The 13,458-nt window shown below is 37.8% G+C and overlaps 1 protein-coding gene across 11 annotated transcripts in view; it reads right to left on the reverse strand.

Annotated features, from left to right (window-relative positions):
- LOC306882474 (bridge-like lipid transfer protein family member 1) overlaps positions 1–13,458 on the reverse strand; it is a 75,436-nt gene that overhangs the window by 25,499 nt on the left and 36,479 nt on the right. For 6 of the 11 annotated variants that reach the window (XM_079437115.1, XM_079437114.1, XM_079437113.1 and 3 more), the window contains exons 43-65: positions 12,893–13,060; positions 12,549–12,727; positions 12,259–12,434; positions 10,214–10,929; positions 9,391–9,636; positions 9,201–9,294; positions 6,702–6,908; positions 6,387–6,616; positions 6,048–6,277; positions 5,812–5,917; positions 5,365–5,462; positions 5,091–5,276; positions 4,812–4,980; positions 4,511–4,722; positions 4,140–4,338; positions 3,993–4,052; positions 3,160–3,386; positions 2,745–2,963; positions 1,386–1,516; positions 1,169–1,292; positions 972–1,087; positions 791–860; positions 104–145 (exon numbers count right to left, since the gene is read on the reverse strand). In XM_079437115.1, the coding sequence (XP_079293241.1) occupies positions 104–145; positions 791–860; positions 972–1,087; positions 1,169–1,292; positions 1,386–1,516; positions 2,745–2,963; positions 3,160–3,386; positions 3,993–4,052; positions 4,140–4,338; positions 4,511–4,722; positions 4,812–4,980; positions 5,091–5,276; positions 5,365–5,462; positions 5,812–5,917; positions 6,048–6,277; positions 6,387–6,616; positions 6,702–6,908; positions 9,201–9,294; positions 9,391–9,636; positions 10,214–10,929; positions 12,259–12,434; positions 12,549–12,727; positions 12,893–13,060 (4,205 nt within the window). The remainder of the gene's footprint in view (positions 1–103; positions 146–790; positions 861–971; positions 1,088–1,168; positions 1,293–1,385; positions 1,517–2,744; positions 2,964–3,159; positions 3,387–3,992; positions 4,053–4,139; positions 4,339–4,510; positions 4,723–4,811; positions 4,981–5,090; positions 5,277–5,364; positions 5,463–5,811; positions 5,918–6,047; positions 6,278–6,386; positions 6,617–6,701; positions 6,909–9,200; positions 9,295–9,390; positions 9,637–10,213; positions 10,930–12,258; positions 12,435–12,548; positions 12,728–12,892; positions 13,061–13,458) is intronic. The other 5 variants (XM_079437117.1, XM_079437110.1, XM_079437109.1 and 2 more) reach the window with 3 other exon arrangements.

The following is a 13,458-nucleotide window of genomic DNA, read 5'->3' on the forward strand; positions in this document are numbered from 1 at the left end:
ACAGCAGATTTAGATTTAGCAATTTCACACCAGAAGACTTTCATGCATAGAGATTCAGAGGTGATTTGATTAAGATTTGATTTGGACCGTTTTTCTCTGATACCTTAAAAACAGAGCCATCTGGACTTGGGTTTGGGGTTTCCATCTTGAACACAAACAGAATTACTGAGCTATACAGTACATGAACATATGTGTTCAGCACAGTATGTGTATATACATACGGCTTTCATTAAGTCAAGAGTGAAGCACTTGCAGGTGAAACCATAAAACCAATGAGTGTGTGTATGTGTGCGTATTTGTCCAAGTACACCGCTGTTCAAAAGTTTGGGGTCAGCAAGATATTTTTGAAAAGTCTGCATTTATTTGATCAAAAATACAGTAAAAACAGCAATACTGGTCAGACTCATACTGCTGTTCAAAACATTTCTTATTATCAAATGTTGCAAACAGTTGTGCTGCTTGTATAAACTGTAGATATTTTTTTTGATGAATAAAAAGTTTAAAAAATAATTAAATGATCTTTTGCAATGTTAAATGTCTTGACTGTCACTTTTGATCAGGTGCATCCTTACAAAATAGAAAATGTAATTTATAAACAAAATCTTACTGACCCAAATTTTTTGAATGGGTAATGTAAAAAGCAAAGCTTTATTTAACTTTACAAATGTTGACACAAACACTGAACATGTAGATGGAACCACAGAGTGATGACAAAAAAAAAGATGCAAACAGAATTTTAAATGAACAAATGACAGACTCAGGCACACACAGATGTACATGTGCACACTACCGTGTCAATGTTGAAGGTAACCCTTGGTGCTGGAGATGCTGCATCCACTTTAATGTCTGGCAGATCGTCCCTTTAGAGAGACCAAAAAACATTTATTTTTTTTAAATCAATGAACAAACTAAGGACGTGTAATTGAAATACATTAACCCATCTGTGATTAAATTTGAGTGTGTGTATGTACCTGGGTCTATCAGACCTCTTCATTGGTGGTCTGCCTGTTGCCGAAATGCTCTTTGACCTGCTGTTGCTGTAGCTTGGCTTGTACCCTAAACCCCATTTATCTTTCAATGACGCAGCCTAAAAGCACAAACTCAATTAATGCAACATTTTATCTCCACCACACTTTCAATGTAGTGAGCTGAATCCAGTCTTTCTCACCCGCATACTGGAGCGCCGTAGCTTCTTGCGCACATCCCGACGGATATCATTGACAGCGACAGATTCCAAATGCTGATAGCGCTGGATTTCCTGGTTTATAGTGCCTTCACTTGCTCCCAATTTCCTTAAGAGAGAAAAAAAGAATTATAGGGATTTCTTTTAGACAAAAAAACAAATTGAGGTATATTGCTTATTATGAATGTCAGGTTGGCATTACTTGAGATCGTCAATGACTTTGGCTTGCTCATTGAGTTCTCTAATATCCACCAGGCGCTTAGAGAACTTCCGTCCACGAGGGTCGATTATCTGATTGCTCATGACTGCCTGTCTGCGCAGGTCAACAGACTCCTGTAAGAGGGAAAACAACTGTCAAAATAATACATTTAAGATACGAGACATACTTAGGGGTGGGCGGTATGACTAAATCTGATATTTTCTTGTCATGGTATGAGTAATTTGAAAACAGCATATACACCATATTATTATTTTATTTTATTTCATTTTACAAATATTAAATGAAATAAATATTAGATTTTTTAATGTTTTTGAAAAAAGACTCGTGCTCAAAAAGGCAGTTTTTTTTTTACTAAAAATACAGTACAAACAGCAATGTGAAATATTATTACAATTTAAAATAAATGTTTTCTAAATTTCAAATTTTTAAAAAAAAATTTAACCTTTTCCCGTAATGGAAAAGCTGAATTTTTAGCAGCTATTACACAGTCTTCAGTGTCACATGATCCTCCATAAATCATTCTAATATGCTGATTTAATGCTCAGAAAACATTTCTTTTTATTATCATTATGCTGAAAAAAAGCTGGGCTGATTAATATTTTGTGGAAATTTTCAGGATTTTTTGATGAAGAGAAACTTCTAAAGAACAGCGTATATTTGAAACGTAATTTTTTTTCACATTGTCTGTACAGTCACGTTTGCACTTTTGATCACTTTAATGCGTCCTTGCTGAATTAAAGCATTAATTTATTTTTAAAAATGACAGTGTATTTTTGCAGGAAGTTAAAAAAAAAATAGGTTATTTGTTATTTTGTTAATTTGATAATACAAATAACCAAGTTAATTTTAAAACACAAAAACACAAGCAGCAAAATCACAACCTGTTGCCATATTTCAACTGTTGCACAGTGTTTACCATCATTCCGCCCAGCCCTAGGTACATAAGAGTTCCAAAAATCACACTGACTGCTCAACAGTCAAAAAAACAAACACATCAGAAAAACAAAAAATCACAACACCACCCCAAAAAATTGATTACTGAAAACAGCTTGTCCATGAGAAATGCTTCCTTTGGAAATGGGAAATAAGAAAAGTCTAAGATGTCACTGGCCACTCATTTCTGATGGAGAGGAATCAGACAAACTAAAAAGCAGCAGGGAATTGTAGAATTCAGATTCGCTCAACATGTTTCAGTTCTATGCACAATACAACAAGGTTTTGAGTGATGTGACTGATCTTAAAAGCAACTTCCACCCTGATAGCATGAACAAGATGGAGAGAAAGAATGTGACAGAGAAACAGAAAGGACTGAGAAGCAAACGGGAGCTCTGAAGTACATACACAGCCCCAGGACAGGGGTCTAGGATGTCTAGTTCGTTCTGCATTGGCTGTGGACGACAGGCGAACACTTCTCGACTTTAGCCGAGTGATTGTGGATGATGGAGAAACATTACGACTCTCAGAAGGTGAGAGGGGAGGAGGGCTGGGGCTAATGCCCAGAATGCTGTTCACCAGCCGCCTCCTGAACGAAAGTCTGGGACTGAGATCCCCTTCAGGACACTGCAAACATGGGCCGGTTTAAAACAAACGCACACCACTACACAGACAATGAGTACTTGAAACATAAAAATGACATTAATATACATATACAAAAAACAAAGAAGCAGACAATGTAAATAAAAAATTAAAAAATAGTTACAAAGACTTTACACTGACATCAAGAAATGTTAGTGGCATAAAGAGTGTTAGCTCTGACCGTGTGTATGGGGGGAGACACGCCGTCACTCTCGTCCTCGTCTGATAGGTCAGCCATGTCGACCGAGTTGTGGTCTGTGATGTCATCATTGTCCTCCTCACCAGTCAGAGAGGTGAGCGTGTTACCCAGAGCGTTCAGACGCTTGCCGATGTTGGGATCCATGTGCACATCGATACCACACATCTTCCACAAGACATTTAGCGTCCACGTCCCCGCGCTGCTGCTTTCTAGAGTATTGAAATATTTCGTTATTAAACACAGACAAAGATCAAATATGAAGTCAGTATGAAATCAAATTGACAATGTTTTCTTCCTTAATGGTCTTGTTTTGTGCATTTCATCAATGTACACTACCATTCAAAATTATGAGGTCAGTAAGATCTTAAGAAATTTATAATTTTATTAAACAAGGAAGCATTAAAGCAACTGTTAAGACATTTATATTGTTATTTATAATCCATTTCAAATAAATGTTGTTCTTTTGAATCTTCTTTTACTTAAAGAATCCTGGAGAAAAAAAAAGTATCAGTTTCCACAAAAAGTGGCACAACCGTTGATTATCAAGTCAGCATATTCAAATGATTTCTGAAGGATCATGTGACACTGAAGACTGGAGTAATGATGCTGAAAATTTAGCATTGCCATCAGAGAAATAAATTACATTATAAAATAAAAAAATTAAAAAACACTTCCTTTAAATTGTAATAATTTCACAATATTACTGTTTTTACTGTTTTATTTTTGATCAAATAAATGCAGCCTTGGAAAGCATAAGAGTGAGAGTCTTCTTTCAAAAACATGAAAATTACTGAAGAACACTGTTTTACTCATACCTGCGGAGGCCTGGCCTGTCGTTCTGGAGCAAACCTCATAAGTACCATCAGGGACAACACCTAGAAATCCACAGAGTATTTCAAGAATCATGGAAGCATTATGGGGCCAAATACAGACACACCAATTTAACTTTGAGTGTTACTCACAGGCATTCATGACCAGGTCACCTCTGATCTCAGGTTTCCAGTCATCCCAAGTTGTCTCAAACCCCTCAGCAAATCGAATGCAAAAGTTCTTGAAATGGCCTTTACTGACCAGAGATTCGGAGGAGCAGGCTGTGATTAGTGTACTCTCGATGGTTAACACCAGTGCTGAGCCAGTGTCAAAATCAATACTGTGATTGGCCTATGTACAGCAGAAAGAAGGGACAAACATTTTGAAATGGAAATAGGTCGTGTATAAAGAGTGAAATACAAGCCTACAGTATTGTATCAAGTTAAAGCCTTGTTCACACCAATCTGATGAGTCTAAACATTAAAAAGAATGAAAAATAGATTGTGTATCAGTGAGGATCCACCTGTGTGGTGCTGGTGATGGGCAGGCAGATGCCCAGGTCATTGACCGTGAGCTGTAGAAAGAGAGTGCTGAAGGCCTGGACGCTGGTCTGCTGTATGGCTGGCAGTTTGTCCACCACCTCTTTGGTGGCCATATGAATGTCTGAGTTGAGAGCCAAGCGCTGTTCCTTCCAGTTATCATAGGCAGCCTTATAGTTCAGCCAGAACAGAACAGCTACAACAGACGTACAAATACACAATTACATTAAATAAAATCCACCAATGGATGCACATGAAAAAACAAAAGGCTAAGTGTGGACTGACCTCTGTCAAATGCTACTGGCTGAGCAAAAACAATAGGGCGGTTGAGTGTGATTAGGACAGCCTCTTTATCAGAGCTAACACTGATCTCCTCCTGCAGAGCATTGCGCAAACCGATTCGAGTGCGGAAATACGCCACCTGGTGGAAATCTGACCCCGCCTCCTCGTACACCTGCAAGAGACAGTGTCACGACAACAGTGATTAGCTGATAGTGTACACCACCTTCTACAAGAAAGTTTATTGAGAGCAATGAATAACAGTGCTCTTCTGTGACTAGCTACCTGATGTTTCACTATTTGCCCCAAAGCCAAATTGAGATCCACTTGACATTTCCCAAAGAGCTTCAGGTAGTTACTTCCTGTGGGAGTAGTCTTGCACTGAACCCGATTGGACAGTTCAAGCTCAATCCAACCCGTCTCAAAGCGCACCGCCCTCATTGAAGGAGTGGTGGCTGTCATTTGAATCCCCTACAACAGAAAAAAAACATACTGAAGAAGTCTAAAAAGTCTGCAAGATTCACTTAAAATGAATAAACACAATTTCATTAGTACAAACCTTAAAAGTCAGATTAATAGAATAAAGCAGGATTTTAGGTTTGTCGCCATCTGTTGACACATCGTGTTCATTCCACAGTGGGATTGGCTGTTCGCCTCCTACAGAAACAAATACATTTCACACAGCTGGTTTGAAATCAAGCCAAGTCAAGCAAAAGAACAGGTAACACTATTTTAAGGAGTCCATGTTACATGTTATATATACTTACCATTATAAAAACAATAAATAATGCAAAATTAACATGCAAGTAGCCCTAAACAAAACCCTAACCATACAGTAAGTGCATGTAGTTAATTAATATTACTCAGTAAATAATGTATAATTACACTGTAACAAGGACAACTTAAAATAGTGTAACCAAAAAAATAAAAATAAAAACAAAAACAAACTAAAAATATAAATGTAAAAAGTCATCCATTTATGCTACCTGCTCTTCATCAAACATACCTGACACCTTCTGGATGACCTCATTGACCTCCTTCATGAAGACCTTCTGAAGGAAGACTAGATGGTTGAGCAAATCTGTGGTCAAGTTGTGCTCAAAAGCCCCAATCTAAAGATGAAGAAACCAGTATATTGTCTATCAAATGAATCCATCCATCCATCTGATGAAACAAACTTGATAATCTAATAATTAAGCAACCTATTTAGTACAATATCTCATTGCTACATCAATGGCACACCTCAGCTACACAGCGCAAGTAGTTTCCCTGAAGATAGTTGCTGTATCCTGGGGCCCAGGCAGTGTCGCTGTGGCCCTCGTGCTCCTGTATGATGTACTGTCCTGACATGGTGACGGGAGGCAGCGTTAGGCTGGCAGTGGGTGGCATTGCCGAAACATCCACAGGGGAAACCTTCGACTGGAAACACAGCTTATGATTGGGTAGTTCAAAAGTGAACCGTGTCTGAGCACCTGTAAGAGACGGAGACACCAAAACGTTAATCATTTGTTATTGCTGCATCTGTATTTCCCAGGGTGCTTTGAAATAAATTAACAACTGTGCCAGTGGAATTGTGGGTACCTGTCATGCCATGGCTCTTCATGCGACCCATCTTGTATTCTGCTTTGAGAGAGGGCAACAGGGCTGCACCAATAGTGATCCCATCCAGCATAGCGCTGAATTTCAACACGATTGGCTTCTTCTCCAGTCCTTCAGGCAGCTGAGGAAACTCAATGGCCTCCACCGGAGTTTGATTGACACTCACTTCAGAAGGCTGTGGAGTAGGCGTGTCTTCACGGCTGGGCGGTGGGCTGATATAAACAGATTTGAATTTAATATGGGCAACAAAAAAAATCATTAAAACTTACAAAAAGAAAGTGCAGAGGTTTTCCTCACATGTTGGAGGGCTGACGGATGAGGTCCGAAATCTGTTTTGAGAGCTGGTGGGAGCTGCGGACCATCATACTGTGCAACGTTGCAGGGTGTTGCGGGATGTTGATGAGGATTGCACCCACTTTAAATACGGCAGCGTTATTGGTCTTCAGCCCACGCTGTGCGCTATATAAAGCCTGGGACTTTGCAATGTTACACTTCACCACAGTCCTAAGATACAAATACGCACAAACAAAAGGAACTTACTACAAGTGCTCATTTTGAAATCACAGCCTGGATGTAATATTGAGCAGTAACATAAAACAATGTATGTGAAATATGTACAGACAGATACTGGCAAAATGTACAAATGAAATGTTCATGTGACTGGAAACAAGGCTTTGTAGATGTAGAGAGAGCAACTGCAAAGAGAGAGATCTAAATGGATCAATAGAAAACATGACAGGGAGAGTTTCAGGCGCTGATGGCATGATCATGGACTGTCCATCTGATTCATACTACACACAAAATTGGCAAACACTTGCCAAAATGTCAGGATCAATCAGATTGATTGAAGGATATGCAACTTCCAAGAGTCAGGGTGCACCAGAAAACTAGATTGTGTTTAGGTACCAAGCTGCTACAATGAGCACCTTTCAGGAGGAACTAATCATTGGATTTGACAACTTTTTCCAGGACAGAAGCATCAAGCATTTAAAAGATATTCAGAGTTTTGTATGAGGCACATAGTAGCACATAAACTCAATAACCACTAGCAGAACTTTATAATCTACTTTCTGTTCTGAGTTATGGGTCTGTGAAATACTCCCTACTTATTACTTTTGGAAGAACAGGGGAAAAAATAGTCTTCATATATTTCCTGCTGTTTCTGTAAAACTGCTCTCAAAGACTACTTTGCCATTAAATTAAAGATTTTTTTGTTCATGCCTAATTTTATCATTGCTTTCAGATCAATCGTCACTTAAAGGGATAGTTTTCGAAAAGGAAACATGACAGTGGGTGGATCTTGGTCGGAATAACGCTGATAGTCCAAAGCTTGCTTCAATTAGATTAGGAAATGGAAAAGTATCCCATTGACAATGCATCAATGAAGTAACTATGACTGTAAAATTAGTGTCATGAGAATGTTATGATTTCACTGACCACTGTCGAAGACACAATACAATGCTGTGAAACGTTTATATGAGAGGGATTTGGAGCACTAGAGAGCAAAATAAATATTATTATAGTAAGGGTGAACAGTATATGGCATATATTTGAAATATGGAAGGGACTGTGATATACAAATATTATGGAGATGTTATGAATGGTAATGGAGGACTGGACCAGGTTACTGAGGAAACTTAGACATACAGGAACTCCTGCTTGGCTGTGCTGGTAGGTGAGGTTGGAAAATCCTCTAGTCTGCCAGTGAGAGAGGCAGAAAAAACAACAAAAAGATAACAGATAGAGAGAAGAGAGGAGAGTAGAGAGCAGGAAGGTAGAAGAGGGGAAAGTTATCCACCGAGAAAACATTTCAAAACTGTCACATATTGCTGTGATAAATCTGTACTCTTAAAAATTCATTTGTGGAAAGAGAAACCAGAAAAAAAACAGATCCAAGAATGACTTTAAAACAACTTTAAAATATGATAATCGCAGAGAGTGTGCTAGGAATAAAGTGCATTTTAAATACATTACAAGGGCTGCTTGAACTGGATTTTACTTTTTCTGAGGCTAGGTTATTGCAGGTCATTTCCGGGGTGGTGTTATGCAATTTCTAAACTGTTTGTGTAGTTTGTAACTTGCTACCATGCAGTTTCTAAAAACAAAATTAAGTATCTGTCACATGCTGATCATTAAATACACTATCTTTTAAAAAGCTTAAATACACGATTGTTCAAAAATTTGGGTTCTGTGAGATTTTTAAAAGTAATTAATTATTTTATTCGGCAAGTATGCATTAATTTGATCAAAATTGGCAGTACAGACATTTATAATGTTACCAAAGATTTCTATTTCAAATAAATGCATGACTGACATGAATGTGGCTGTGATAATAAGAAATGCTTGTTAATCACCAAATCAGCATAATAGAATGATTTCTGAAGGAATAACATAATAGTCATGTGGAATAACAGGAATAAATTACATTTTATAATATATTATTTTGAATTGCAATAATATTTCAGAGACTTCTTTAGAACAGTCGTGTATGTATATGAAGTTTTTGCATTGCGGTTCATGTTATTGTTTCGTCCGTAAGTTGATATGTCAGACTGATCAAAATAAACATAGCAAAATATTAAAGTACCACAGAGACTAAGTGTCTATGCTCCTCAGGAAGCCAACCTACCAATGGTTTACAGTGTTTTGCATGTGAAACTGAGATTGGGCAGATTAAAAAAAAAAAAAAAAAGAGAAATTAGACGCTTCAAGGTAAACTGATAATATATAAGTGGACGCTGATAAGTGGTAGAGCAGTCAGTGAGTCTTAGGCCTAGTGATAAATGAGTTACTGACTGTATGTCTGGTGAGATTCCTTCCAGAAGCACAATGTTCACACATCCGATATGGGCCGAGGCACAGGTCTCCGTCATCTTCTGATGGAGAATATCTGCATCAAGAGAACATAAATGATAGGATAAGGTGCTTGTAAGTATACAGGAAATTTTAAAATGTTACTTTTATTAAAAAATGCTGCTTGATTTACCTTTCATTTTCTCCTTTAGAGTAAAACTTCCATGTATTTTCTTAAGCTCCGCCTCCATGGTCAGTCCTCCAATGTCTGCTTCCAGATGTGTGCGGTTCACCATGCCAACGCCGAACACTATCAGCGTAACATGCTGAGGCTCAGAGCTGACCAAGCTGCGCCTACGCCCCAGTCGACTAGGGGGTGTCTCGCCTTCAGATTCAAACACCAATCGACATGGAGGATCCGCAGGGCTCCGTCCACCCTCTGAAGAGCAAGTGAATAGGCAAATTGGGCCAAAAACTGAATATTACACTATTTTTGTACCATTCAAAAGTAAAAATAAGATTTTTTTTTTTGCAATTTGACATTTTCATGACAATTGAGAGTTTCGTTTCTCCAAGTCTCATTATCACTACACAATAAAATAGAATTTCATTACCATATTGTGTAATGCAATAATGACATATTTAAACTGTAAAGTGTTTATAGTATAAATCATGGTGCAACTTGTTGTAACTTGTTGTATTGACTTTGTCTTTTTAATAACAAACACGGTATACACAAAGAATGATGCTCATTACCATATTACAGTACTGAAAATCTATAAAAAAAAATCACTTTTGAGAATAATGTAAAATTAAAAGAAAAAGAAAAATATCTGGACATTAATTAATCACCACTCATTTTCACATAAATAATGCTGCAATGCAAAAAAAATTATGTATCTAAAAACATACTTTATTTTCTTATAAAATTCTTATTAGATTTTCAAATTCTTTCACTTAAAAAAAGTGAAATCAAAAAAATTCAAATTAACAGAAAAATGCAGAGCAAGTCCTACCTGAGAGGATATTATCTTGGTTCTTCTCCAGGATGCCTGTGGGGTCTGATATGAGCGAGTAGAAATTAAGAAGTTTGTACATGTTCTGCCAGCACTCGGCCGACGGCTCGCTCTGTTCTGACACTGTGATGGAGTCCGAGTCATCCATCTGAATGGTCATGTGGTCTGCCACATCATGCGAACCCTTCCGAGATACTTTTGACGTCCTTCGCTCCGAACGTCCCAGTGTCCCCCTTCCACGAGGCTCTCGATTCCTGGTCAGCGTGTCTAGGCCCGGCCCGACCATGGTCCGCTTGCCCTTATGAGTGCCCAGTCGAGCAGCTCCATTCAGGCTCCCACGAGAACTACGGCTGAAATCAGAAGAGCGAAATTCCCGATACGGTTGCGCCTTGGTGGGCGTTGGGGAAGAGGAGCCGGCAGTGTAGCGGTTGAGCTTGATGTCTGTCTGTGTGGCTTTGATGTCATCGATCATCGTGCTGAACTGGTGAATGAGGCGGACCAGGGCCATGTCCACGTGCTGGCGAATGGCTTGGCAAGCCAGGGTAAAATGGCAGTGCACGCTGGCCTGGGGTCTCCGGCTCAGCTCGTGGAAAGACAGCGCACTGGCAGAGGGAGGGGTTGACATGCACTTCTCCAGGATGACTGCGTTCAAACTGAACGTCTCAATCATCAGGGCAGGCTTGAAATCAAGCGGGGGGAGGTTCACCATGCCCTGCCTGAACACAAGAACACACCATTACAAAATCAGGGTCAGGGATATGCCACATTTTGACTGCAAGTTCAGGGTGGGGAAGTTTCTGACTGGACTGTGTTAAGTGCTGGTCACAAAGGAAGTCGTGGCCTAATGGTTAGAGAGTCAGACTCATAATCCAAAGGTTGCGGGTTCGAGTCTCCGGCCGGCAGGAATTGTAGGTGGGGGGAGTGAATGTACAGCGCTCTCTCCACCATATATATATATATATATATATATATATATATATATATATATATGTAGAGAACCTTTTGTTCTTTAATATTTTGAAATGTTTTTAGCTTTATTTTTTGTTTTTCATTTAAATGTTAAGTTTAGAAATTTTGTTGTATGCATTTGTCATTTTTATTTAATGTTTAGTTGTTTTAATACTACAATTGATTGCTTCTGTTGTCCTCATTTGTAAGTCGCTTTGGATAAAAGTGTCTGCTAAATGACTAAATAATAATGTATATATCTATGTCTCTTTCTTTTGATGTTTGCACCCATGTGAGTTCCAGTTTGACACAGTGTCAAGTTAAAACAGTTCCACTTGTAAAAATGCTTCTCAATGCATTTTGTTCCATTCAGCTTTGTTTTTGAACACAAGACAAACATACAGTGTTAACAGTGTAGTCTGAAACAACAAATCTCATGGCTGAATCTTTTAATGAATTATATAAAAAGACTCATGAATTCAGAAGTTACCAGTCTGATGAATCCTTCACCGAATTAACTCTCTGAATCAAGCAGCTACTGAATCACTTGCTGAATTTCTAGTTATTACTTTAAGACTGGGTCAACTTGAAATGAAGAAAGAATATTATTTTTGCATTTTTTTATTTAATTTAATAGTTTAGTCATTTAATTTTGTATTTATTGATATTTTGATTTAACCTTTATTGTAATATTTTCAGTTTTCATTTTAAATTTTAGTTAAATATAAGTTATATGTTTTTGTCATTTTCATCGGTTTTTGTTCTTTATACTTATACTTTTATTTCAATTTTAATAATTTTAGTACTTCAACTTAAACATATTTCAGTTAGTTGCCAGGCAACAAAAGTTCTAATTATTATTAGTTTTTAATATATTTTTTTATATACATTTAATTATTTTATATTTTTTCTTTTATTTCAATAACCAAAATTTGTAAAAGTACACTATAGTTATTTAATTATTGTTCACTTCTGAATACCCATCCTTACATAAAATGAAACTTGCAACAGGGAATAAATAAATAAATTAAATAAGTACAATTTCTAAAATATCTCTAGACAGATGAACAAAAGCTACCTTGGCAAATCTGTGTTACCTGTGTGCTCGTTTGTTCTTCCTGTCTTTGCTGGTGTCAGAGTCAACAATATCGGCTCTCAAACACTCAAGAGTGCCGCTGAAGGACAGGTGCTCCCCAAAATACATCTTATAACTAAGCGGAGGAGCATCCTGGGGCTGGATACCAATGTGACTCAACAAAGGCTTAAAAACAACCTGTACAGACAATCCCATGACACACACACAAACAAACAGAATGAGAGGAGGCAATAACATATCCATGGTCATTAATAAATGATAACAATATATTCATATTCCTGGTGCACACACCTGTGCATCGGCTAGCTGCACAGCTGCAGGGCAGAGATTTGTCTCATCTTGATCAAGCAAGTCATCCTGACTCGTGCTGTGCTGGGAGTGTGAGTGCTGTGAGTGTGTGTCCAGTGTGTTCTGATCACTGGACAGTACAGTGTTAAAATCTGAAGCAGAAGGAATGGTGGGGAGGACTCCTGTACACAAAGAGTTAATGAATATTTTCAGTGCAAATGAACACACTCTAAATCACTGTACACAGTTGAGTCTCTAATCACAGCCACATGGACAGATACAGACTGCTTGTTTACACACAGTCAACAGACTACTCATATTTATATGTCAAAGCACTAATTGCTCACCTCCAGTCTGCAGGCTGTTGTGCTGAGAGCGGTTGAGAGGCGAGTCCTGGACGTTGCCACCTGTGCGGTTGCCAACAGCATTTGACATCCAGTTGTAGAAGCTGACGGAAAATGGCTCCGATAGAAGAGGATGTTCTGTTAACACGTCTGCACCAACATTATTGCCAACTAAAAAAAAACAACAAACATTTAACATTATCTAGGTTTTTACTTGAAGAAATTGAGTGTTGTGCTTTCTGCGCAGAAGTCCCCATGATGCTCTGTTCTGAGGGGATGTTAGCACATTGCTCATGTTTTTGACATATGTCAATAGATATTGTTCTGATCCTGCCTACAGTGTAAATCTTCATAATTTTTTTAGGGATGCACTATATATCGTATTATATTGGTTATTGGGTGATAGTGCTATTTTTGTTAATTAAAACAAAGTATTAAAAACAGTTTATGTTAAAAGAAGCAAAGCTGAAATGAAACAAATATTAGATATAAACAAAAATAAACACTTAAAATTTAAAATAAAATCTGAAAAAATTATTTTAAGTTGAAGTTCTAAAATTGCTATAAAA

This window comes from Barbus barbus, assembly GCF_936440315.1.
Source record: "Barbus barbus genome assembly, chromosome: 16".
Classification (NCBI taxonomy): Eukaryota; Metazoa; Chordata; class Actinopteri; order Cypriniformes; family Cyprinidae; genus Barbus; species Barbus barbus.